The sequence below is a fragment of the Miscanthus floridulus genome, chromosome 15 (assembly GCF_019320115.1).
Source record: "Miscanthus floridulus cultivar M001 chromosome 15, ASM1932011v1, whole genome shotgun sequence".
Taxonomy (NCBI): Eukaryota; Viridiplantae; Streptophyta; class Magnoliopsida; order Poales; family Poaceae; genus Miscanthus; species Miscanthus floridulus.
The window spans coordinates 43,579,225-43,607,213 of record NC_089594.1 but is presented as its reverse complement, the minus strand read 5'-3'; the positions used below and the strand labels follow the sequence as shown (position 1 = coordinate 43,607,213).

Below are 27,989 nucleotides of genomic sequence, written 5' to 3'. Positions count from 1 at the left end.
CAGTAACAATGTGTGTAACAAATCATCATCAGGAGATAAGCAAATCGAGAAGCTAGCTAGGTACCTTCCGGTAAGGCCAGCGTCGTATGTGGAACTTACGGCTGGTGCCCTTGAGGACAGTGGCACAGATGCGTTCCTTGGCGGCCTCCACCATCGGGAGGGCGCGCAATGTCGTCCAGCTGCAGATTGCTCGCTCTCTCCCTCTGCTACATGAGATTACCAAACTCCGTTTAATTAGATGCATTGTTTAATTAGCATGGTAATATGAAATGCTGCTTTATCCTAATAATAAAGAGGACGCAATTAAACGTCTTTTCTCTTTGGATTGGATGCCGTCTCCCCGTGCTGTGTGTGTGTGTGTGTGTGTGTATATATATATACACACACACACACACACACACACACACACGGTCCATCATATATATGATTTTAGAAATTCCCTTTCTCCACCCTACTATAGAGTTACTACAGTATAAACGATTTTTAGAGGTGCCTCATTTTTTCGGACGTGGTTATCGTCAGAAGAAAGTTGGTAACCGCCCATACTAATACCATTTCTAGGAGCGAGCCACCTTACCATTTACATCTAAAAATTTATTGTCGAAGGATGGTTTGTGTAAGATGGACTGCCTCTAAAAACAGGTGTTGCACAAATAAATTCATAATATTTTCAAGTTGTATGAAGATAAATTTTATATCTAAATTGTACATTTTGACGAGATTTAAAACCTTGCAGTTGCTAACTTTTTTATTTAAGATCATTTAAGACCCCAAGTATATGATTTATGTTCTTAATTTTTAATTTTTTCCAAACAACGGGACAGATACATGCCCTATAGCAAAATTATAGTGTTCGATGCGATCTAGAACTTTGTAGTTGCTAATTTTTCACTTGATACATTTGGAGGCCCAAGTATTGAATTAAAAAGCCGTATAAGTAAGTTAATATAAAAGAATAGTATTTGCTAATATATTGTTATCTGGTGTGGTGGTCTGGAAGGGTTGTATATACAAAGCTTGATGCACGAGTGGCGAATATGAGTGGCGACACAACCTTTCAAGTAGCTGTACTTGGGTCTCAGAACAAATCTTCATGTTTTATTTTGCTTTGTTTTCTACTCTCTATATTCTAAATTATAAGGCGTTTGGGCTTTTCTAGGTACATAGCGCGCTTTTATTATGCACTTAGATATACATTGTGTCTAGATACGTAGCAAAAGTGATGAATCTAGAAAAACCCAAACACCTTACAAATTGGAATGGAGGGAATTTTGTGATTTTTTGGAAATCAATTTTGAGATGTGGTACACATGATTTGTTTCACGCCCCCATCCCTCCCTTTTACTCCTTCCCTAGAGGCTCCCTGCTGTCGGGCGCATCTTTTTGCCACTGCATGCCACACTAAAGGCCTATTGGGTAAGGCTCCTTGGCTCCGGCTTTTCCGAAGGAGACCTACCAAATATTTTGTAGGAGAAGTCATTTTTAGTAAATAGAGGAGCCGGAGTCTTTTTGGAAGACCCACAAATTATTACTTCTCTGGAGCCAAACACTTCTAACTCTCCCCAGTCCCCAATGGCATTGGCAGAGCTACGTTAAGGCGAAACTGGGTTGTGTTGCCCCCCTTGCCTTGGAGTAATTCTGCATGTATGCATGCAAGCAACTGCTGCCCTGTAATTGTGCACATGCTGTACGTAGCTAGTTGGAGCTCATATGCAGACATGGAACTTTCTTTTATGCGCTGCCGTCTGCTCGAAGCCTCCTTGCTCTCTGAATTGCAGTAACCGACATGTGCACTCGCTCATCTTTTTACAAGCTCATAAATCACAAGTATACAAATGCATACTGGAATTAGCACCCCCTTAATTTCTTCCCACACTCCGCCTCTGCCCACTGGTTGTCCCTGATCTGGTGTGACGACAACCCACTGATCGACTGCCGTAAGTGCCTTAATTATGGCCTTCCCTCCAATATGTCAAAGATTGGAGAAAACCTCACTGGAACATAAACCTCCTACCCTACCCAATATGCCAGAGAAGCAGTTCATCCTCACCAAAGCCTTTAAAATACTCAGATTTAGAGAAGAAAGAGGAAGAGGAAAATTAAGGTGTAGAGATGCATTAGTATATAAAGGGTTGATTAGTCTGATGTGTGAGATGCATGCGTATATATTATTAATTAAAGCAGGCTCTTGGCGACCTTTTGGTCTTCTAGCTTGAAACAAAACAACTGAATTCTTAAAGTTTACGTGGCGTGCAATATATAGTTCTAAATTAGCTTCAGAAACCAGGTGGTACACATTGTTTCTTTTCGTGATTACAACAAATTAAGACAATGGTGTGATGCACACATGCACACCAGTACACGTGCACTGATGCACACTAAAACTTATGGATCATGATGTACAATGATAGATATAGATACATACCTGGATCGCGACTGCAGTCTTGGCAGCCGGGCGAATCTCTGATCGTCGTCCTTGCTCCTTAGCAACTGGTTTAGACGATGGCCCTGTAGATTTGAAATGGTATATATGGAGACTTCGTACGTAACGGAATAAACGACAACATTAGTTACAAAAGAACAATGAAAACTAAAAACGACAAGAGCATATGTATGATCAGTTGTGCAGCAACCAACCTGCAGCAGGCGCTTCTGCCGGCACGCTGACCTGCTTGACCATAGCAGGCTGCACAGCGCCGTCATCAGCAGGACCGGCGACTACTCGTTGGTGGCCGCCATTAGTCTCTAGTGCCACTGCTTCACGGTGGTCGTCATCGGCGTGGCCACCATTAATCTCTTGTGCTACACTGCTTCACGGTGGTCGTCGGCATGGTCACCACCGCAGACCATGCTGGTGCACAGGGCATCCATATCGAGTCTAAAGCCCAAAATCGAAGTAGATAAAAGGTCATTTCTCTACGAACGCCGAGATCGAGTCTGCAGGACGATGTAGCCGCCGCCAGCACGCTGTTGTGCGTAGTCCATCAGGTAATGCTTGACCCACACGTAGTCCCGGCCCCTGAAACTGTTCAGATCATCAATTAATGCAACCAGATTACCAGTAGATGATGCATCTGAAAAAATTGCAAAACAATATTCATGAAATCTAGGAGTCCAATGCAGCTTACTCGACGTAGGACTGATGCGTCAGTTGTGTTGTCATTGTTGCTGCCAGGCCGTTGGAGTCTATGCGATACACCTCTAGGGTTGGATGGTGGAACACGCCGCCGGCGATCCCATGGACACCTAACTTCGTCGCTTCAAGCCCTAGAAATGAATTCGCAGCCAAGACGTAAGTGTTTGATCGATCGGCGTCCATCCATATGTAAGTATATATGCCAGTAGCACGTGTGTCTACCATTGCAGTGCACAACTTCTCGAAGAACCTGGCAGCCGGTGCAGTCTAACGACGCGTTCTGATGCACGGCAGACGACGACGTCCATGGTGCGGTCGCCGACGTACCTGCAGCGCCGACGTCTTGCGCACCGCTAGTATTAGCAGGATCGTCGGCAAGCAGGGCGGCATTGTGCGTAGTAGGAGCGCTGTCGTCGTTGATGTCGAACGTCGGTGGCGGCCACTCTAGGAGAATATTGTCGCCGGAAGGACCTGCTGCGATGGCGCTTTGCTCCGCCGGTGCTGCCTGCAGCGGCGGCGGGTCCATGCCGCCGTTCATGTCCAGCAAGTAGAAGACGTCGTCATCGAAGTCGTCCTCCGGCACAAGGAACGGGTCGTAGATCCCTTGCCCGTCGTCGGCACCGTCGTTGCGGGCGCCGTCGGCCATTATGTACGTGTATATAGGCGGAGCGCGCCGCGCCGCAGCGGGGTGATGGAGGCCAGCGGGCGCGCGTATGAGAGAAATGGCGGGCGATCGAGGGCCGGGTGTAGCGGTTTTGATGACGAGGAAGCGATTAACACTGTCTGTGTCTTTCTGTCCACGCGATCGAGATCACACTCATATGCGCATTTCTTTCCATTAATTAATATTGTTTTTGTGTTTCTTTCGCTACCATTATTTTGTGTTTCCTTAATTTTTATTTGTAAAAAAAGTCCTTAGATTAGTGGGATTAACTTGATTCATTTTTACCTTCCAAAAATGTATTTGGAGAGGCCACTCCACTTAAGCTTATGGTGAGAGGTCCCATCTTCATCCGCTGATGATGCTTAGATGGCTGGTACTGGGTGTCTCTCATCGTTGTATTGGTGCACGGGAGCAGATGGCAAACACTAGAGGCTCTTGTATTTGAACTTTACGCTAGTAAAAAGATGTTTTTGCTGGCGGCCACTTTGTCAGACTCTCTAATTAATCACAGACGGGTTCATTCGTCGATACGTAAGAGTAGGCATTAGTACACTGAACATCACTACCGGCGGTTCTATACCTATTTTTACTGGCTTTTTATGCCAGTGTGAAAGTCGTTTAAAAATCAACTAACTTTGCCGGCATCACCTAAGAACCGCCACGATAAGTATTTACATTGGAGGTTTTCTTAAGATAACCGCCACTGTGATTTGATTTATCCTGGTGATTTTTCAAAAATTACAAATCAGGCTAAAAATAGCACAAAAAAAATTACTGCACTAGGCAACCACCCGATTTCTAGCAATTTTTTTCATTTGCGGTCATCAACTAAAAAAAATGATTGCGAGGCCTGCACTAGGCAACCACCCGATTTTTAGCAATTTTTTTCATTTGCGGTCTCCAAGTATCGAACATACAACCCAGGGCTTCACATGATATGCCCCTTACCACTGCACCCCAAACTCAATTGTGAATTAACAATAGAAACAATCATCTAGCATTTACTCCGCCAGATTTCACTACTACAATAAAACTTAACCGAGGCATTTGGCAAAGGGGCTCGGAGGCGGACAGGCATTTGAACCACCTCGGTTAATGCCTCGGTTTAACCGATGCGGTCATTTTTATTAACTGAGGTGGTCACAATCAACCGCCTTGCAAAATCGATTTACGGAGGCAGATAAAAAAATAACCGTCTCGTAAAATCTATTAACCAAGATAGGCCTTATAAGAGACCCGCATCAAAAAAATCAGGCTATTTTCGAAGGCGGACCTCTTAAAAGGCCCGTCTCCGTTAATGTGGCCGGGCCCTGTTAGAAGCCCATCTCGGCCCAAGACTCAGTCATTGTATATAAGCCAGGTTGAAACCCTAGCCCCCAAATCCACTCAATCTTCTCACCCTCACCCTTGTCCTCAGCGCCGCTCGCCGCGCCGCTCAGTCTCACGCGAATCACGCTCGGTCACACGTCTCTCCCTCACCGGTCTCTCTCTCTCATCGGTCTCTCTCTCTCACCGGTCTTCTCTGTCTCACAGGTCTCGCACGGTGGTGAAGCGGCGGCGTGGCCACCCGTCGTGGGCACGGGCCCCGTCCTCCTCCAGGGTTCTCTCTCGCTCGGATCCGGTCAGGGGTGGAGCAGCAGCGGCAGCAGGCAGCCTCTCTCGCGATGGTGGCTCCTGGCGGCGCGGATCCTGGCGGACGACGGATCCTTGCGGGCGGAGCAGCAGTAGCAGTGGGTAGAGGTGCGGATCCTAGCGGGCGGAGCAGCAACAACAGCGGTTGGCGGTGCGGATCCTGCCGGGCCGGCGGTGGTGGCTTCGGGGTTCTAGATTCGGCGGCAGGCCCTCTCCCGTCGGCGGATCTGGGCCCTCTCCCGTCGGCGGATCTGGGCCCTCTCCCGTCAGCGGACCTGGGCCCTCTCCCGTCGGCGGATCTGCGTGGCTTCGGGGTTCTAGATTCGGCGGCGGGCCCGCTCCCGTCGGTGGATCTGGGCCCTCTCCCGTCAGCGGACCTGGGCCCTCTCCCGTCGGCGGATCTGCGCCCTCTCCCGTCGGCGGATCTGCGCCCTCTCCCGGCGGCGGATCTGGGCCCTCTCCCATCGGTGGATCTGCGCCCTCTCCCGTCGGCGGATCTGGGCCCTCTCCCGTCGGCGGATCTGCGCCCTCTCCCGGCGGCGGATCCGGTGGAGGGTGGTCCCAACAAGCAGCGGCGCGCGCGGATGGGACGGTGGGCATTTCAACTGCCTCGGGAAAGATTTATTTATCGTGACCTCCAGACCGAGGCGGTAGTGACGTCCGCCTCGGTTAATCTGTTTTGCCCCCGCCTCGGTTAATCTGTTTTGCCCGCCTCGGTTAAAATCCCTGTAGTAGTGTTTTGAAATGGAGATTTGAAGCTCTAAACGAATTCAAATGGAAAACTGTTGTTGGGTAAGGTAACTCAAACATCATAGGAACGTAATAAACTCAATTGCTTATTCATTTCATATCCATGAACAGTACATGTCAGGGGTATTTATAGAGGTTAGTCTTCGTAATTCTTATACATAGGACTATAATAACCCCATGTTAAATGAATACAGCCTCTTTGTTTACCAGGGGCAAATTGGTCATTACATCTTCGACTCTACGCTCTTTAAGAGAGGTCCTAAAGAAACTAGATTACTTCAGATCTAGAATTTTTTTGGTAAAGTGATGAGCATAAAAGGAAGTATAGATTAAGTAAATGGAGTATTCTTTGTTCTCCAAAAGAACAAGATGGACTAGGAATCCTTAATCTGGATCTGCAAAATAGATGTCTCCTTTGCAAATGGCTTTTCAAAGTCATAAATGAAGAATGGGTATGGCAATCTCTCCTTAGAAGAAAATATTTGAGGTACAAGACTATTACCCAAGTTGAACATATGCTTGGCGATTCTCATTTCTGGTTTGGCTTAATGAAAGTCATACAAGAGTTTTTGAGATTCTGGGAGGATGTCTGGTTAGGCAATGTACCCTTTAGAGACCAACATCCCGACCTATATAACATTGTTAGGAAAAAGAGTGCTTCTGTTAATATGGTTTTTTATTCTAACCCTTTAAATGTCTCTTTTAGAAGATCTTTAGTTGGAAATAATTTGTTGGCATGGCCCCATTTAGTAGCTGGTGTGTGAATGTTCAACTAACAGATCAAAGGGATGTTTTCAAATGGTCTTTAAATCAACATGGCCTCTTCACAGTTTGTCCTATGTACAGAGAGCGTTGTTACTGGTGTTGTACCTTGTAACCATATTATTATATGGAAGCTAAAACTACCTCTCAATTAAAGTTTTCATGTGGTACTTGATCAAGGGATAATCCTAACCAAGGATATATAACCTAGACAAAAGGCGATGGAAAGGAAATCTACCATTACCCTTATTCGTGTACACTGTTTTTTTGCATCCTCAGACGGCCACGTCGCCAAATAGTAATAGTCGTCCGATCCGCAATGAAAGCATCCACTGATCCGCCTTCTGTTTATGACTCCACCGATAGAACCATCCACTGGTCCACTCGGAGGCCCTTATTTGTGTACACCATTTTTTGCATTCTCAGATGGCCACGTCGCCAATTAGTACAGCCGTCCGTTCCGCGATAGAACGCATCACTAAGGGCATGTACAACCCGCTTGCTCTCTGTACGATGACGTCATACTACGTATACATAATTATTTAATGCCTGTAGTCATGATCAAGTCCCGGGGCGGATCTAAAGGTGGGCTGGGGGCTCCAGCTCCCCTACAGCTGGTGCATCAATAGAAATATGGGGAGGGTGAGGGAGAAGAGGTGAAGGAAAGAAGAAAAATGAAGAGAGAGGAAGAAGAAAACAGCCTCTCCTTCAATCCTGTTCTGCATCTGTCACTGATCAAGTCTAAATATGATTCATGTATACCATTATGTAGCTTGTTGATAAAAAAAGATTAAGCATAAATAAAACAACCATTGCTACAAAAGATAAGCATAAACAAATTAGAAATATATTAAAAATAGATGGAAAGTAAAGAAAAAACAATGACAAAAAACAAAAGTATATAAAAATACTATATTACTCAATATCTTCCTATCCTCTGCCTCTGCTCACTTGTGACCGTGTGGTTCTTATCTCCGTTTTTTTCTCTTCCTATCTCTTGTATTCTCTCTAGCGTCTTCTCCATCACGGTGAGACAAAATTCCAGTGCTCGGCCTTGCTTGGGCGATGAGCAGTGCAGCGAGCTCCCCGCACCGGCCTTGAAGTCGGCGTTTCCTCACTCCTCGGCCTGCGTACAAGTACCGCCAACAAGTTCGCGGCCACTCATGGCCTCCGAATAGTCACTTCGCCATGAACAACAGTGCGACCAGAAGCTGGTGGCGTCACACATCAGAAAGAGCTACACCATCACGCGCCTGGACCTTGCCTCCCTCAACAGCATGCAGCAGTTCATGGACAGCTTCCGCCGCGCAGAGATGCCACTCGACTCGCTCATCTGCAACCCACCATCTACTGCACTCAATCCTGAGAATTTGACGCTTGGAGTCGATGATTCATACACCGCACGGCGAAGGTGTCGGTTTGGCATGTGAGCACGAGCCGATGCCGTCGTTTCACCAGGCGACGACTTGCATCTCTCTTCTTTGAATGCAGTTCGCGAGGGAATATTTTGCAAAAATTACATCATACAGACGGCACTTGGAAGGCCGTTGTACGTGCCCTAATCTGCCTTCTGTTTACGCCTCCACCGATAGAACCATCCGGAAAACCTCTCGCTGCTGCTCCAGGCCCACCTTCCTCGCCCGCTCCGAGGTGACGCCGTTCCGCCGCACCTTCCTCGGCCGCTCCACCACGGTGCCAGCCGGCAGCCGACCGATGGCCGGTGGCTCTCCTCCCGTCCTCTGTTCCTCCCAGCCCCAGATCCCGGCGGCGAGTCCGTCCACGCTTCCAGTGCGTGCAGTTGCAGCGGCGCAGCCAGTCTCCGACGCGACGGTCCAGCCCCGCCGCGGCTCCTCCCCCAGCTGGCTGGTAAGAGGAATGGTCTTCTCCTTATGTTCCGATCGTGCTAACAAATGACACAAAAAAAATACTACATTGCTTCGCCTCCACACATGTGCTATGTTCTGTTAGTCCAAACTTACTTGCTTATTATCTCGATTACCGATTGATTCGACTTCAGTACTCATAAGCGTTTTTTTATTGTAAATGGTCAGGTCGTGCTATGATTTATCGCTTTGATTTGGCATTTTTGGTTCATCCACAGGTTGTACCATCTAAAAAGGCTACCTATCTTGCAGGAATATAATGTCGATCCTGTAAGTTTGGGGTGGTGGCCGTGCCCGATAACAAGGATGTAGGCGTTGAGGTGGTGGCCGTGCCTCTGCTCCAGACCTGTTCCCCTGGGTTGGTGAGCTTGGCAGGTATGGCAGCAGCTCCGCCTGCATCAGAAGCCGTAGCCGACGCGGAGCTTGCAAGTACTGAAACGGTGGCCATCCCGACCACTCTTCCTGGTCAGGGGAATGTTACTGCCATGGTTATGTCTTCGTCAGCAGTTGAAACCTCCCGGTCGGTCGCCACTCATGGGACTTTCTTCAACAAGTTAGCCATGAAAACCACAAGCGTGCTGCCTACTCGGAGCTTCCCAAAATTCAAGAAGAAGATCAGGACGCCGGCGGCGCCACCACGGCGCAGCCGCCGTCTTGCTGGCGTCGGAGTTTAGTTCTCTATTGACCGGGAGCAGAGCAGATGCAAGAAGCGAGTTATGCGACCCTTGGAAGTCCTCTGTGATCAAGATGGGATTGACGAAGCTGCTCTTGATGAGTACGTCAAGCTGTTCTCTCAACCCCTGTCTGACACTCATTCGTTGGCTTTGGCTTGTCTATTCGGACGGCGCACACCGGAGGAGCTGATAGAGGGCACCAGCGAGGCACTGGTTGTGCCGGTTTGGATGCTAAAATTTTTTTGGCAAACGCTACGGTGGCGTTTTCGTTGTTATTTGACAATTAGTGTCCAATCATAGTCTAATTAGGCTTAAAAGATTCGTCTCGTGGATTTCGTCTAAACTGTGTAATTAGTTTTATTTTTTATTTATATTTAATGCTTCATGCATGCGTCCAAAGATTCGATGTGACGAGAAATCTTGAAAAATTTGGCATTTTGGGGTGCAACTGGCTTGTGTAGCAGTAAAACGTGTTTTTGGTCGAATTTTTCTTAGCTTCGTAATGGATTCAAAAAAATTTCTTATTTGGAATGTAAGGGGATTAAATTCTAGAAGTCGACAGGATGCTGTTCGAACTCTTGTTGATTCAGCTCGGGTGGATGTGGTTTGTTTGAAAAAAAAAAATCCATTTCTCCGCGAGATGTATTCTCCATGCTCAGGGCTGATTTCAATCAATTCATCTTGTTGCCATCAATAGGCGCTAGTGGGGGAATTCTTGTGACTTGGGGAAGAGATGTTGGGGTCACTGGTCTCACCAGGGTTGACAATCACAGCGTGTCAGTCCAATTCTCTTCAAGGAATAATCACCCCTGGTGGCTCACGTGTGTCTACGGCCCATAAGGAAGTGAACAGAAGATTGAGTTCCTGCAAGAGTTCAGAGATATCAGGCAGGCATGTTTAGGTCCGTGGACAATGGGTCGTTTCCGGCATCTTATCAATGACCTTGGTCTCAAAGAAATGCCCTTGCATGGAGGCAAGTTTACTTGGACAAATAATCATGTCTCAGTTAAATTAGACAGGATATTATGTTCAGTTGAATGGGAGGAGCTGTTCTCTAATTGTTTACTACAATTTGCAGCATCAGACTACTCTGATCACTGTCCATTGATTCTGGGCATGAATGATATCAAGCCGGGAAAAAGAAGATTTCATTTCGAGTCCTTTTGGCCTAAGCTTGACGGTTTCCAGGAAGCGGTCGATGAGGTATGGAATTCAGCTCCGGTTGTCCCCTGCCCTTTTGAAACTCTTTATCGTAAGCTGCAGGCAACATCCAAAAAAATTACAAGGTTGGAGTCAGAAGATTGTGGGGCATGTAAAAACCCAACTTGGTCTTGCAAGGGAAGTGTTGCATCAATTGGAAATCGCCTAGGATGGTCATGCATTAACACCAATAGAGATTTGGCTAAGAAATTATCTCAAGAAGCATACTCTCGTGCTTTCTTCTCTTCTGTGGGCCATAAGATGACTTCGGTCAAGAACAAGTTGGCTCAGTGATGGTGACGCCAACACTGCTCTTTTTCATGCCCAAGCCCGCTATCGCAAGAGGAAGAATTTCGTGGCACAGTTAATGTTTGATGGACAGGTATACACGGACAACGAGAAGAAAGCAGAAATAATAGATGATTTTTACTCTAATTTATTGGGACAGAATGTCGCAAGAGAGAACACGATTAACCTTGCTGCTCTTGGGATCCCCTCTCATGATCTTTCTGAGCTTGATGCTCCCTTCTCTGAAGAAGTATGGATACAATCAAGCTGCTGCCACCGGATAAAGCACCTGGCCCGGATGGTTTCACGGGCCGTTTTTATAGAGTGTGCTGGCCAATCATCAGAAAGGAAGTCATAGAAGCAATTTTAGCAGTTTGGAGTAGGAAATTCAGAAATTTTGAGACTCTAAATTCAGCTTTCATCACCCTGCTTCCTAAAACAGAGGAAGCAAATTGTGCTAAGGACTTCCCATAAGCCTTGTTCATAGTTTCGCCAAACTTGTCACTAAATTATTGGCCAATAGACTGGCTGGTCGCTTGCAGCAGATGATTTCTCCCAACCAGAGTGCTTTTATTAAGGGGAGGTTTATCCAAGACAATTTTATGCTTGTGTAACAAACAACAAGGTTCTTGCATCAACAGAAGCATCCCCGTTTTCTTCTCAAGCTGGATATTTCAAAGGCTTGACTCAGTGTCAGGGCCTTTCCTTCTTGAGGTAATGCAACAACTGGGTTTTGGGCAAATTTGGCGTGATATTATTAGTGGGCTGTTAGGCTCCTCATCAACTCGTGTTCTATTAAATGGAATTCCCGGTGAGGTTATCTTGCACCGGCGAGGATTACGGCAAGGAGATCCACTTTCTCCAATGCTCTTCATTTTAGTAATGGATGTGCTTGGCCAAATGGTGTTATTGGCAGCAAGAGATGGTTTGTTGCAGCCACTCTCCTCTAGATCTCTCCAGCACAGAATATCATTATATGCTGATGATGTGGTCTTATTCCTTCGACCCAAGATAAATGATATTGAAATAACTATGGATATACTTGACCTGTTTGGGGATGCATATGGCCTAAAGACAAATGTCCAGAAGAGTAGTGCTAATCCTATTCAGTGTGGAGAAGACGAGATTCAAGTAATTCAGCATGCCCTTCCATGTGAAGTTTCAGAGTTTCCTTGCCAATATCTTGGTTTGCCCCTCTCTTTAAAGAAGCTCACAAAGGCTCACACTTAGTCAATTATTGATCGGATCGCCGACCAGCTGCCTGGATGGAAAGCTGATCTTTTGAGCTGGGTGGGACGAGCAATACAAGTACAGTATGTGATGACTGCTGTAGGGACCCGCCGTGTTAATTTACCTAAATCGAGTGTCATCCACTTGACCAACTCAATTTAAGAAAACCAACATCGGTGATTCCCCTGGAGATGCTATCCACATCTCCACAACGTAGGATCCCGGTTGAGTATCATGCCACAATAGCCTCCACAACTCAAGATTACATCTCATCATCGGAGCACATAATAATTCAACGGAAAACATATATTACAAGTCTTATTGAATTTAACAAATTAATTATACAACATTAGAGAAGATGTTGATTTGAATCAATTATATGTAGTGAGAATCAACCACTATCTTACCAAACACCACTATTCAACGATATACTCTCATTAGTAATAGGTGGTCGCCTTGCCCATGGGCGTCACCACCATAGCTCAGACGGCTCATGTCATTCACCCACTTTGCCACCAACGACGGGGTGAGATGGCTGCCAATGTCCTTTACCAGCAAAACAACTTAATGACAGCACTATGAGTACATTTTGTGCTCGCACGACTTAATTCCAACACACACACACACACACACACACACACACACACACACACACACACACACACACACACACACACACACACACACACACATATATATATATATATATATATATATATATATATAGGGTATTTATCAGACATTTATACATTTGTAGAAAAGCAATGGCATTTCTTAATATGACATGCTATGGATTCATCATTAAGGTATTACCATTTATAAGTTCATGATACCAAGAGGAGTGATCAACATTTATGATTCATCTCATAAGCAATTAAGTTGTCAACACTACCATGGGTATAGAAAGTAGAAACAACCAAAGGGTTCTGTCCCGGGAACTTTAGGCTTTCAAAACTCTACAGAGGTATACAACTATATCCACATAGAAAAACGAGACTAACCACCATATCTCATGCACAAGATAAGGGTTGCTTCTCATCTTCCAACCTTTCCCTAATTTGGCCCGAATATCACATGAAAGGTTCAACTGGTTCGCAGTTAATGCTACCACCATCTAACCGATGCCACCTTCTTGCCAGTTCCATGGATAGACCGGTCGTAACTAGTTACTCGGCTTGCCAGCCCCATTCCCAGCATGTGGTCTGTACGAGTGGTTACTCGAACTCACGTATCCTAATACACGGCCCTTAATTGCTCCACGAGCTACGTCACCTGAGATCCCACACTCACAGTGACCTAGCAAGAATTACCAAATTGATCATCAAATTCATGATTCAAATTAATGTGAGTCCTTAGTTAAGATTAGGGAAGTAGACATTTTGTATCCCTCGTTCATTTTAGTAATTAATTATCCTGGTGTAACATCCTACACGCGCAAGCATGAGTTCCCTTCTCATACTCGACTTCTAACGTTACTAAGCAAATAAGCAATTAAACGTTCCAATCCCCATTGATTAAATGAAAGGCTCTAATTACTTAATGAGTAGTTCTAACTTAGTGAAGCATCATTAAGTTGTTAACCGAAACTACATGAAATGCACAACTCATAATGAAACATAGTAAGTATCCAAAATAGAGCTGATAATAGTGGGGTGCCTGCCTGTTGGATGAGCAAGGTTCCCATAGCTTGGAACATCATTTGGCGTCTCTTCGATATCACGTACCTTTAGGTATGCACATGTATGAGACATCTATATATGCATAAGGTAAATGGAATGAGATGATATGCATTGATGTTACTTGATTAGAGTCTAACCATATATGTTATATGTAGGTGGCATAGGGTATATGTGCTGTCGGTTTGGTTTATCGGACAGTCCGGTGTATGTGTCGGACAGTCCGCCGACTTAGGGACTTAGTGAAATCAGGACAGCTGGGCCATCGGACCCTAAGAGTGGGAAATATGATTCACAACTTAAAACTCCACTTTAAGAACTAAGCCTGGCTAAGCATCATTATTATCTACTACTACTATCAGGGTGACAAGGATGGGTATTGAAATATCAAGGCTAGAATGTAGCAATTGGTATTCAGCCAAAACCTTTTTTACTTAAATGCACAAACATAATACTTAAGTGAATAACATTTGAGAACACAAGGATAGGGGTTATGCTTCGGGGCTTGCCTGTGGTGTCGGGGTTGTCAGTCACTTCAGAAAATCATAGAAATCAGATCCAACTACTGACAGAAAACCCTCTTCTTGTTCAACTAAAGAATCACCACTCTCGTTCACTAAACATAGAAAAGATGCATGCTTCACTACTACACTCGAACCTTTCACAAACACGTCGTAACCCCCATCACAGCCGCATTTTGGCCTCGGTAGTGATGGTCATAGCCATCACCGTCGGAATCTAAGACCGACTGTAGTGTACACTACACTGCCGTATTGGCTTATGATCCGTCTGTGATAAGGTCCTAACTTCTGTCGCATTGGACCACGACCCGTCTATGGGTATACACTAACACCGCTGCATTGACAAACGATCTGCCTGTGTGGAGGCTATCATCACCGTCATGTGGGCACATCAACCACTGGTGTAGTGGTCACCAGCACCGTCGCTTTGAACTTTGACCCGACTGTCTATGGTGCAGCTTCGCTGTCGCTTCAACGGCCGAGACGCCTATAGAGGTAAACATCACCATCGCTTCAGCGTATGAACCGTCAGTACAAAGGTCATGGTCACCATCGCCTTGCACCATGATTCGCCTTTGATGATCGTTTAGTCGGTGTCGTGTTACTAAACGATCCGGCAGTGATACACTTTTATCCCTGCCGCATAATAAGTATAGCGATGGTGTTGGACGTTTGCACCACCAACGGCGGTGGTGATACAAAATAATAAACGGCCCTTAATAGCTTACTGAACATAAAACATACAGATATAATCATTGCATCCATAAACCATGTTCTTACAATAACAATGGACGCTTACCATAATATCTTTCTCAACTGATGTCCTAACACAAGCGGTACATAGATTGCAAAACTAAAGGTACTGAACTCTATAGACTTACATAATGAAATGACATAGCTGTGCTCCTCCTATGTGGCACTCCTGCTTACTAGGCAAAAATGAATATAATTAGTGCATCCTTTGAATTGGTAGGCAATGCACTATGGAACCCCTCTTCATCCTCCTAGCCAATACAGGAAAATTGTTCAAAACCACTCAGACTCCACCTGCATAAAGTAGCACAATTAATAATATTCAACACACCATTCCTTTAATTACGAAGCCCGAATTGGCCTATATATAGAATCAAAACAACTACCTACCTAAACAAAGGCATGACATAGGGGCTGTTTGGTTCCTGCAGTAACTCCTAAAATTCCTGTCACATCGAATGTTTGGACACATGTATGAAGTATTAAATATAGACTAATTACAAAACTAATTGCATAACTTGCGACTAATTTATGAGATGAATCTTTTAAGCCTAATTAGTCCATGATTTGACAACGTGTTGCTACAGTAACATATGCTAATGACAGATTAATTAGGCTTAAAAAATCATCTCGGAAATTAGCCTCCATCTATGTAATTGGTTTTGTAATTAATCTATATTTAATGCTCTTTATTATTATCTAAACATTCGATGTGATGTAAATTTTAGGAACGACTAAAGAGCCAAACACCCCCATAATTACCACAAAATACAACATATGCACCTTTACTGCTCTGCTAATGACTCCATGAACAAGAGAATATAAGGAAGATAGTGAGGTCCACCACTCATACATAATAGTTTATAGGTACTTCTAGGATGCCGATGGCCTGGGCTAGGAGGGCATGAACTTTACTGCGGTTCATGTCATATGCTTGCAGTGATTTGTCCTCGCAAACAAGAAAAATCAAATTCCATTCTGGATGAACTACAATCACTCTGTAGGCCGCATCACAAACCTCGGTACCAATTTCAATATTCTTCTTTCCAAATAGCTCCAACGTGGTTACCTTATGCTTCAATGTCCATTTACTAGTACCATAGTCTTCAAGCATCCAGATTGAAAGCTCATACCTATTCAAAGTATCAGCAGTACATAGACACAACTGACCCTGAGCTTCACGGATGGAGATTGCATCGCCAGTTGGCCTATGAATTTTTCTCCATATCTTTCCCTCCATATCAACAACAACTATCTGGGTGAACTCCAACATGTGCATAAAACCATTAACAAATACACCTTTCCCATATGTGGATACTACAATACCCTCACCCCATTCAGATTCTTTAAAGATTCATGCTCCAGTTTTAGATGAGTAGATGTTGACACCTAAGGAGTCATCATCGTTGATCTCATAGTCAAACACATGAAAGTGTGAGGAGACTTCAAATCAAACCCCAAGCGAGCTAAACTGCAAGAATGGTTGCTACCTAACAGTAGCAACCATTTCTTAGTCACTAGATTGTAGACAACATAGCAAAACCTAGAGTACCAGAAGACGATGAGGCCCCGGGAGCAATCTAAGATCACGACATCCTAAATGGGGAAGGGCAAGAAGGACAAGGAGGGGTATTCACCATTGATGCTGGTGAACTTGCGTTTGCATTTCCAGCTGTAGTAGAAGAATCTAGCGAGAATCTAGGGCAGCTCCTTACGGTACTCAGATCTAGAGATGTGGCTATTCTAGGAGCAACAATCACACTTGCTGCTGCACAAGGATCGAGCGGTGGGGTGGCTGAGGATGAGGACTAAGACATGGTCTGTGAGGATGGAAGCGGCGGTGCTGTTGCCTGAATCAGAAAAGGAGCGACTGCGGAGATGTGTTTGTGAGCTCGTTAATAATCAGATGGAAGCTTCATTCATACTCAGATGAGTGAAGAAGGGAATAAAAATCCAAGAACAATGCATAAGGGAAGTGCATTGCCTTTGGATCTTGTGGCATCGAGCTCGAGCGGTGACGGCGGTGATGAGTACCACCCTGGTCACCGGTGGATCTGTGTTGTCCAGTTATCGGTGAGGCATATCGGCATGGAGCACTAGCTTGTTGGCAGTGACTGGCGGCTTGCACGCTGTTGAGTAGGGGCAGTCACGTAGTTTGGCACTAGGGAGCAGGGGCGGTTATGAGGAACATCAGCACTGAGGAGGAGAAAGATACGGTAGGGAGCATCCTTTGTAAGCAACTATATTAGACGTGAGAATGCAGATTTCTGCTAAACTTTGTAAATACACATGGGAGTGACGCGTAGGACTCACGTGCGGGTTTGGAAATTGACGAAAGCGGCAGTGAAGGCTACCGCCAGTGAGGATTGAGAGATGTTAGCACCTACTAATGATGGATGTGTCATACGGTCTATGAACTCTAAGGCGCACAAATGGAACATTCAAATCATAGCAAACAAAGTTGAACTCAAAGTAATAACTACTAAATATTATGAACATTTTTATTCAGAATACAGAGGCATGTTATAATCGAACTACTCATGGGGAGCATTACGAATGATATCCTCTACATCCACCGCGGCCAGGACGCCATCACCCATGGCAGAGAACTCATCGATTAGGTTCTCATGCTGTCAATAGCTCGTCTCTCCCGGGAACCCTGGCTCCACCATGGTTAGGTCCTCACCGAGCCGAAGCTAGATGGCGGCCATGGCCGAAGCAGCCCCTCGGTGAATGCAGTACATGGCCACCTCCATGACCCATGGTGGCACGGTGTGAAGGCGGTCCGCCAGGGTCATCCACGTAGGCGTAGGAGGCAAAAGCATGCAGACGGCATTGCCTGCTATCACGTGGAGGTCCTAGTAGCACCTATTGTTCTTGGCCACCATCCGAGAAGAGACACGGGTGTTGTCCTTGGCTAGCTGGCAAAGGCAGATTGCCTCTGCCGCATCGCCTTGTGCGGTGATCAGCTGCTCCTGGACGGCTGAAAAGGAGACAAGAAAATGCTACAATTGAATACATGATGTCGCACATAGTGAAAAAGCAAGATGATATTGTGCCAAATGCCTTACTAGCAAGGCACGCCCGGGCCTCGGTGGTGGTAAGCTCCACCGTGGCCATTTCTCGCTTCGTGGTGGCAACAGAGAGGCGCAGCCGGTTCGCCTCCTGGCTCTTCTCGTGGAGGGCAGAGGTGGTCGCATCTAGCTACTCCACCAACTTAAGGACATCATCCATCCCCCATCGTCATCGGAGGAGATAGCTGAAAGCGGGGATCGGCTGTCTGATGGCGGCGCTGCTGAGCTGCCCTCCCCGTCCCATCGCAGCATCGCACAAATGTGGGGACGAGCAAGGACAACCTCCAGTGACTCTTCCACTGGACACTTCGTTGCCCGATCATCCATTGGATGAGATCTGCAAGATGGGGTGTCAAGGCAGAGCGTCGGATGAAGAAGATAGAATGAGAAGATCGGTAAGTGTAACGAGTTTAGAAAAGGAATCGTGTACTTGTTTCCCCGCCTTAGCCTCCACTTTCATAGAAGGATGGGCGAGATAGGCGCCCATTGGAGTTCCCTTCAATCGCACTAAGTGAGAGCAGGAGTTAACGCGAGGCCACGTCTCACACGATATTAGTGGAGCACGATTCTCTCACCAAAAGTAATGGTGATGGAACGGTGTTGGAAGTTAGATGGAGAAAATTGACTCAACCATGCGTCTCGGCCCCTCTAGCGCTATCCACATGATTTGGGGGAGACAAAGTGATGAACTACTAGCCTATTTTATTCTTATTGATTGCTTTGAATTATCTTTTGTAATGCCAGAGGTGGGTAATTTACGTGCAAAATTAGGGGGTTCACATGGTTTACATACACAGTTTACATGGTTCACACGGTTTACACTGTTGGGGCCTCTAATTAGTAATCGTAATAGGATAGAAAGATAAGATTCTTTCAATCTGAATTTTTGTCACATTTTCATACATGGTTTACGCGATTCACACGGTTCGGAGGATGACGATTGACTTTCACGAGACATTCGACATCCCTATGCCACAGAACCTTCAAGAACAGAGCGATAAAAAATCCCAACTCATCTTGCTCCACTCCGATCCCCTCATCCCTAGTGCTTCGCTCTATCATGATGTCGCTCCCTAACCTGAGGACCCATCTTTTGCCGCCACTACGCGTGTCCTCGCTCCATGGAGAAGCTCTCGATGGATGTGGCTATTGAGATTGCTAGCCGTGTTGCTGCGGCTATAGTGGATCAAATGGAAGATCTTGGTAGCCTATGGGCAACCTGTTCATAGATGTGTTGGGTGCATGACGAAGCCATAGTGGGACAGAGCATACCATTGTGGCAGGTGCTATTGCGTGGGATCCAGCATGGGACCTAGAACCGATTCTACGACCACGAGTACCCTGCCAAGCTCATCGCCAGGCTTGCTAGTGTTGGTAGCCTAGAGGCATACTTCTATGCTGCGATGCGGGCCGTCTTCATGGAAGACCGCATCACGCTCATGCCACGGCTCAACATGCTTGAGCGCTCCACTGTGGCAGGCCATGATGTTGCTGCATATGTTCTCTCCCTTGTGTTCCATAGGTCCAATAGCGGTGTCAGCAATGACAACATTGCCTAGCGGTGGTTGAGGATGGTCAAAGGTGATGAAGCGGGGCCGGGGCGAATGTGACGTGGAAGAATGAGAAATGTACACGGTGCCTCCAACAGGCCATGTTCGTGTTGCAGGACATGGCTAGGTAGCCGACGCTGTGTGAGTCTATTCCTCTGCCTCCTCTAGCCATGCCAGTGCATCACTAGGACGAACATCAGTGCAGAGGCGGAGGCTATGGCGACCACATAGGATGGGAAGGTTGGGAGGAGTGGGCTATGTTCTATAGTGAGGAGTGTATGATCTGCAATGAGTGTGATAGTTTTTTCACAAGTATGTGGTAGATTCAGGGTAGATGAATGTTGATATGTATATATCTAGATGATAGGGATTTGTATGATAAACTTTTCATTCTCCTCAATACAATGATATGCTAGTACAATTCCTTTCTAAACTCGTTACAGTTACCATCCTTCTCGTATGATGCGGTTCAGATTCCCTTGCATATGTTTCCAATTTCTTAATACAAGTTATTCAAGTCATCTCCACTAATAAACATGAGCGGGGAGGCAATAGTCAAGGTTCATGACATCCACGGCCACCCACGCAGGTCACGGGCGACAGAGCAGGGAAGACGATGCGGACCATTTGATTCCCTGCACTTTGCAATCTAAAACTAACGCTGAATCACCATATGAAATGGCGACGGGAGCTGCAATAATGACAATTTGCAAACACAACAAACCAAGTTGCAAATAAATCAAGGCAAATACTTCCACCCCCAACACCATCTTAGTGAGGTGCTTTATCTCATGTCTGTGTAGCCAAGGCAAATACTACAACACTTCAATAAAAATGGAGTAACAAGCATCACAACCATTCGGTTATTAATTGTTTTAAGGCAAAAACTATATATAAATGGCACAGTAGCAATCATCACAACAATTCATTAATAACTTCAGTTACATTCCACAGTTGTATAATAACAAAGACCTATCGAAGACTACTGGGTGTACAATAACAAAGATCTGTCGAGTACAAGTACATCCCATCGTCGAGTTTGGACACAGGCAGTGCAAGATAAGGACGAGGCAACACCTCGCAAAACTTCCACCAGCATCTCTGTTGATATTTTTTAATGACTATTGGAGTATTCCACAAGCGCACAGAACTATCGCGTAGCACTTCGTTCGGTGAGTACCGAGTGTCGAATTTATATTTTTTCCCATAGGAAGGCGGAACGTTAGAATTTATATTTAGCTAAGAATTGCTAAGGTAAAGCCTAAGTTAATCCTAGGTAGGTGAATGATACTAAAGGGTGAATGTGAACCACCTAAACTAACTACTAATAACAAGCTAACATAGAGATAGCTAGGTGGGAGAGCGAGCGTTTTATCTTTCCAGTAACTAAGGTAAATAAATAACTAGGAGAAATGCACTAGTACTTCGGGGCATAGCCCGCCTACCACTAGGAGAGTTAAATAGACACGGTTTGCCACGAGCCCTATGATTTAATAACTAGACCTATCGTGGTGGAATACAGAGGATGGACAAGGCTATCACCACTTGCCACCTACCACAATCTATCCAGAGACCTAGCCGGATCCACAGGTAATCTATAGCCTAAGCACCATGCTTAATCTATAGGCTTACTACTTCGATCCGAGCTCTGATGAAATGAGATCAAAGCACCCTAACTAGATGGTGGAACTAGTACTGATGAATAGCTACTAATTATAAGATAACCTATGCTACTAATTGTAACATCCTCGGTGTTACGCCCTAAACAAACCACTAAACCATGTCATGAGCATCATGTTTATGTGATAAAGCATATGATAAAGTGCGTAGATCAATTTCTTGTAATCTAAAATGACTAATAAAAATGTTAAATGAAAGTAGACTCAATAGCTCATGTATATCAAGTAGGGTTGAAATCCAATTTTTATTGAGCAAAAATATTATAGAACATGTATGTGACCCTAAATAAAGTTTGAATTATAAACTTTGTAGAGGACAATGCAACTCTTGTCTTAGAAAAATAATATTGCTAGCTAGTATTTCTAATAGCTTAGAAATGGAACTTGAAATCAAATTCAATCCAAGACTTAGCAAATTCTTAAGTCTGAAAATAGTGTGACAATGCAATGTTGGTGAATTAATTTTGGAAAAATCTAGCTAAAGGTCAATGCTGTGTTTTTGCTCCTTATGGTAGAGTGATTTACCCTCTTTAGCATGGTCAAGGTAGTTTAGCTTCAACTATGTTAGGTTAGTTTTAAGACATGCTTTAAAATTCATGCACGTCATATGCCTAGCCTGTGCACACGCTCACCTTGCGTGGCCGCTCGGCGTTGCGCGGCTGGCCGCATCCTGCGCGCCATGGTGCCGAGCCCGGTCGGCCTGTATGGTCGTGGGTTGGCCATAGCTGGCCCCAGCGGGCCACTGTCATCACCCTGCAGCTGCTGGCCATCGTGCTGCTGCCCCACCTCGCTGCCGCTGCTGTCGCCCCGTCGCCTCAAACTATGGTGCTGCTGCTGACCGTTTCGCCTGCACGTGCGTAGGCTTGTCCTGGCTGCCACCGCCGTCGCATCGTCATCGTGTCTGTGCCCTGTAGCTCTATGCCGTTGCCTGGCCCTGTCCGTTGGCACGGCCATGGTCACGTGCACGCACATGGAACACTCACTGCCCGACCCATGGCTGTGCTCACAGCCGTTGTGTTCCCTTGTGCGCCCAAGCCATAGTGTTCCCACGTTCATTAAATCCAGTAGGAAGAGGTCACCATCGCCTGATTCGTCACGCCTCTAGCTCCGCCATTAACCCCCTTAGCCATCCAACCCCATCCAACCTTGAAGCGAGCAAAACAAAGCTCCAATTGGGAGTTTTTCCCCACCGCCATGCCGATAAGGCCGAGCTTAGCCAATGACGTGGGTAGTCCTCCATCTATCTACCCCAACCCAATCTAAGTGCACCGCTACCTTTGCTTTCACCTCTATGTCATCCTGCACTCCTTAGCCGTACCTCTACCGCTACCCTAGCGATGCTAACGCGGTCGTGTCTGTCATGGTGTGCCGCCGTGCCGCTCGGTCGCACATGGCCAGCCTCGCTCGGGTAGTCCCTGGCCGTACCATCACCTCAGCTAGGTCCATGGTGAGCCCCTGTTGCTTGCACGCTAGCTGGTTAAGCCGGTAGCTGTCCTAGTTCTCTAGAACACCGCCGTTGTCACAGCGGTTTGTCTGCTAGTGTGGAGGAGCCATTGTAGTTCGTCTCTGGTCTCCTAATTGCTGCCCATCATTGTGAGTTGGCCCATAGGTGAGCACGGCTCTTTAGATGTGCCTTATGGGTCCCCAGTTGGCCGGTGTAGCTGCTCAGTGCCGGTCAATGCCGTGCTGGCGAGCGCGGGGACATCGGGGACCATTCTGTTGCAAAGACAGGTTAATGCGAGGGCTTCCTTGCATAAGCGTTGTCTGTAGGAATAGTGTGCAAAGCGGTCACATTAATATCGGATAGCATGGAGACATTTCTACAAAAGCACCATCACGCGTGGGTTCCCCCGTCGTGGGCTGCCTCACGCATGGGCCGCACGGTCGAATTCATTTTTCTTTTTCTTAAGGAATTAGTAATAGCTTTCTATTTCAATTTCTATGCTAGATTTGTATAATTGATATAAATTCGTGTAGGTATCCAAAAATTATGAAACAAATTTTGTTAGGTTCCTAAAATTGTGATCTATCTGGTAGTATAGATAGATCATGCATATCTATGTTGATAGTAAGGGCTATTAAATCGTTTGAAAGTGCTTAATATTATTAGGGTAATTATTGTAGGAATTTTTGTGGTAAATTGATAGCTTTGATCCTAAAATTTTTATAGTAGCTTCATTATATTATTATGTGCTTAGTGTAATTTTTGTAGCCCTAATATAGCTTGTTTATTAGGGTAGCTACATATCCATTAAACCTTTAATATGAATAAGAGCATAACATTGATTTAGGAAATTAAGCACTTGTTAGGGTGAGCCTGACACTTGATTTGATAGAGCTGATAGTTAGCTTAGTATCTTAGTCATTAGAGCTAGCTTAGTAGCTTAACATGTGTATTCTTATTTTAAGAGATGATGTTGTCTAAATGCTAAATTGTTTCATCATCATCGCATGCATATAGAGAACGAGTCGGCGGACATCGTGACCACCGGTGATCATGAGTTCGAGGAGATCATCGAGGAGTACGAGGAGGAGATTCTCGAGCAGGAGGAGGTCCTAGAGCCACCACTGACTAACGTAGTTGACACCGCGCCTGCCCAAGATGATCCCCGTTGCATAACCCCTTATTTTTGATAATCACTTATATATATATGTTATGTGCATTTACATTATAGGAATCTTATGAAAACCACCTGCATAGATATAACTATCCTATGAGTCCTACTAGTACAGGTTCAAGTAGCTGCTATGCTTAGGTTTTTGGTACCGTAACCTATTGTTACTCATAATAGGTGATTATTATAATTACTCTCATGATAAAATGATGAAAGGAAAATGGAGACCAGGCAGGGATGTGGTATGGGTATTGGTGGGTGTAACAGGTTACGTCCCACGACCAATGGGGCTTAGTTTGGTTACATTGTTTTCCCTATCCGTGTTGATTGAGGACCGTCCATTGCTGTGGATGGTAGTTAAGTCACAAACTTTTTATCCTGAGCACATACTTGCTTATGGGAGCAGGAAGACTCATTACGCTCTTGTTATGGGTTCTGGCTCTTTTTGGACCGACTGATTAGAGGCGGGGAAAGGTGGAGGTCTAAGCACCATATTGAGACCGTGTCTCAAGTGTGGGGGCTTGGAGTCTAAGTTTGGATGGGGACCTAGACCTCTTGACAGGTGTGGAATAGGTTGGTCATATTTGTGCTTGGGGTACAAATGGGACTTATGTTTTGGGGTACCCAGCTGGAATACATTGATTCATGAATCATCGTTTCTGTGAGACAGTACAACTTGGCTATGGTCTAGCACCATAGTAAGAACTAGAAGATGAAAGATGGTGAAATAATTCTGATTGCTCAACCCTTATTTGAAAGTAGAACAGGTGCTTACCTAGAATGGTTAGCTAATGAACTAATCATGACTGCTAATTAAACTTGATCTTAAGGACGTACTTCTAGTAATGCTTTTTGCAAACAAAAGAAAATAGCAAAACCATATTGCCTATCATACCCCTTGCAGTCAGGAAACTATTCCCACTAGTCAGGTAAGTCTTGCGAGTACATTGTATACTCAGGGTTTATTTTACCCTGTTGCAGGTACAACTTAAGGAGTAGCTCTTGTGTGGAGGATTCTTCTGGTGGGCACAGATGGATCCTTGTATCATTTCTGCTAGATGTTTATTTTCATTCCGCTGTTCAATTATCAGAAATGCAGGAAATATGTACTTGAGTACAACTTTCCTTCGCGATAAAGTTAGGTTAACTACTCACAAAGCAACATTGTTATTATTATTAACAAGTTAAATATGAGTACAACAATCAAGTAAAGAAGTTACCAAGGAACAGCAAAGGGATTAGTGATCCAGGGTCCACAATCAAGTACAAAATCACATCAAAGTCATTTAAGGATTTATAGAAATCATTTTGGTATTTATTTAATTAATTAAAGGTATTTAAACATACGTAAATTAAGTGGATAATTTAATTTCATGAAAACAGTACCAAACTTTTGTTGGAGACTAATCTAAGCATGTAAATCATACACAAAAAGTTTCATGATTTTAGAATGATTATTTTAGTCTATAAAAATCGTGGAACTTCCATTTAATAATTAAAAGATGTAATTTTTAATCATTACAAAACTACTAATATTGGCAAACTCATAATTTTCCATGACTAAGAATATCATAACAGGGCTACACAAAAATTTTCATAGTTTTATCAGCTCTAATTATTTAGTTATGAATTAAACAAGTTTTAGCATTTATTAGTATTTTCAAAAAAACAAAAAGGATAAAATCCTTTCTCACTCATCTCTCCCTCACCCGCTCTCACTGATAGACGGGCCCGGCGTCGCGCCTGCGTTAACCGCAGCGTGCACGGTCGATGACCAGCGGGTACTTGCTAGCAGCGAGACCAACACCGACGGACTCATCTCGCTCCTGCGTACCTCCTAGCGATGATGGTTGAATGACAACGGCATGGCATCAAGCATGACGGCAACCATGGCGGCACGGCGGAGCTCCGGCGCGGCAAACATGATCAATAGTGGTAACTCCGGCGATGAGGTTAGCACCTACACACCCCTCTTGACCTCACGTACCCGCCCAAGGGGTCGGTTGGGAGAATTAGGGTTAGTAGTGCTGTTTACACCAGAATTTGGAAGAAGAGTTGTAGGGATTTGGAAGCTCCCGAAAATCATGTCATCAAGGAATCGACTGCGTGGAGATCGGAGCTACTAGATTTGGACGCACCAGAATCAGCTTTCTTCAGATAGCGCCAGCAGATGACGACAGAGGCTACGATCGACGTTTGGACGAGACATGCTGGACTCTACAAAAGGGGAAAGATTAGAGTCCAAGTTATCTTAAATTAGGAATATTTTCATTATGCCAAAGATTGTATTGAATCATACTCGAGTAAGGTTCGTGTTTAGACTCTGGGTATAAATATCAAACCCCGGCTATTGTAAAGAGATCAACCAATCAAATACAAAGTCAATTACTTTTTTCGGCTCTGGCCACCCCTTAGGAGTAGGAGTAGAGTAGATCTCGGCGAGTTCTTCAGCAAGTATGGTTGCATCGATCTGGTCGACCTCCACTGCTTGTCTATAAGTACTATCATGGTTTATACCTCTATTCGTATGGCTGCATCGATCCAGTCCACCCCCACTGTGACTCTGGTATAGGCTAGTTATCGACTCTTATCTAATTCAAGTATGGCCTATGTGATTTTGCCTCACACCCCACTGCTTGAATTAGATCAAGGTCAAGTTATCGGCTCTACCTTAGCATGGCAGTCTCTGGTAGATTCATTAAGTTACCGATATTGGTTATTGCTTTCATTGTTTATCTAATTACAACAATATCACTCTACCTGATTGAGATTGATCTGGATCGGCCTTACATCTTGTTTAACTCATCGTTTGTTAATCTAAAACTGATCTAATCTACATCTTAAGCGATGAGTTATGTTTTTATCAACTGTTTTGCATCAATCTTGATCGTGCATAACGTGCGGTTAAGGCATGTCCGATCTTGAGTAGATCTATTAGTTAATGAGAACCGTTCCATGGCCCATCATCACAGCCTATGGGATTCTGCCTCTCACCCCACTGTTAGCACCGTGGAGTGGGGATCGTTAGTTGGTAGACCTGTTCCTGAGAAGGCATGACCTTAACTGTGCTAATGCCTGAATCGGCTGTTTAGCCGATATCGAGTGCTTTCATGAATAGTTCATATTACGAGATCGTTGAAGTAGAGATAAGTTGAAAGATATGTTAGCCCCATGATCTTGTTATTGTATTATGGCCTGCATGATTCTGCCTCATGCCCCACTGATATTAGTAATGAGTTAGGGTCGTCGACTCTATTGTTGTTTCTACGGCCTGCATGATTCTACCTCATGCCCCACTGGTTATGGCGATAGATGAGATCTAATATGTTCATTAGATTTATCTTTATTAAATGGTTAAGTGATGTTGAATTGTTTCTTTATATAAAAAGGAGTTCGGTTACTTATAATCATTGGCTCAGTACAAACCGATCATCGTTGATATCTTATTGCCATTGATTAATATCTGCTTAAATAACATTTATCCTAAATGATAACCGATTCTTCTTATACAACACCATGAGCTTTAACCGATTCATTCTTGCGAATATGCTGGAATCGACTATTTAGTCGATCTCCTCTCATATCGGCTCTCAGAGCCGCACATTCGGGACTGTCTAGCAAGACCAGCATGTTTCGCCCTTAATTACTGATGAGCTTTCTCTCCTTGTCAATTGCAGGGTTAAATTGACTGGCATGTCTCGGGAGGATTGCGTAGGATCGACCACCCTTGCGCTGAAGCTAGGCGGATCTGCTCCATCAAGTAGACCCTTCCGGCTTGCTGCGTGTGTCCTCGACACAGAGACGAAAATTTTGTGTCGACACACGTTTTGGGCACGCTCGGTGGGACCCCACAATCATCATGGCGGTTCACAACAACGACAACATCCTTATGGTACATTATG

General features: G+C 45.0%; 1 protein-coding gene across 1 annotated transcript; it reads left to right on the top strand.

The window, feature by feature from the left end:
- The first annotated feature begins 5,464 nt into the window (after positions 1-5,464).
- Positions 5,465-6,130, top strand: LOC136507429 (uncharacterized). Its single transcript, XM_066502157.1, has one exon. The coding sequence runs from the start codon at positions 5,465-5,467 to the stop codon at positions 6,128-6,130; it is 666 nt and encodes a 221-aa protein (XP_066358254.1).
- The last annotated feature ends 21,859 nt before the right edge of the window (positions 6,131-27,989 follow it).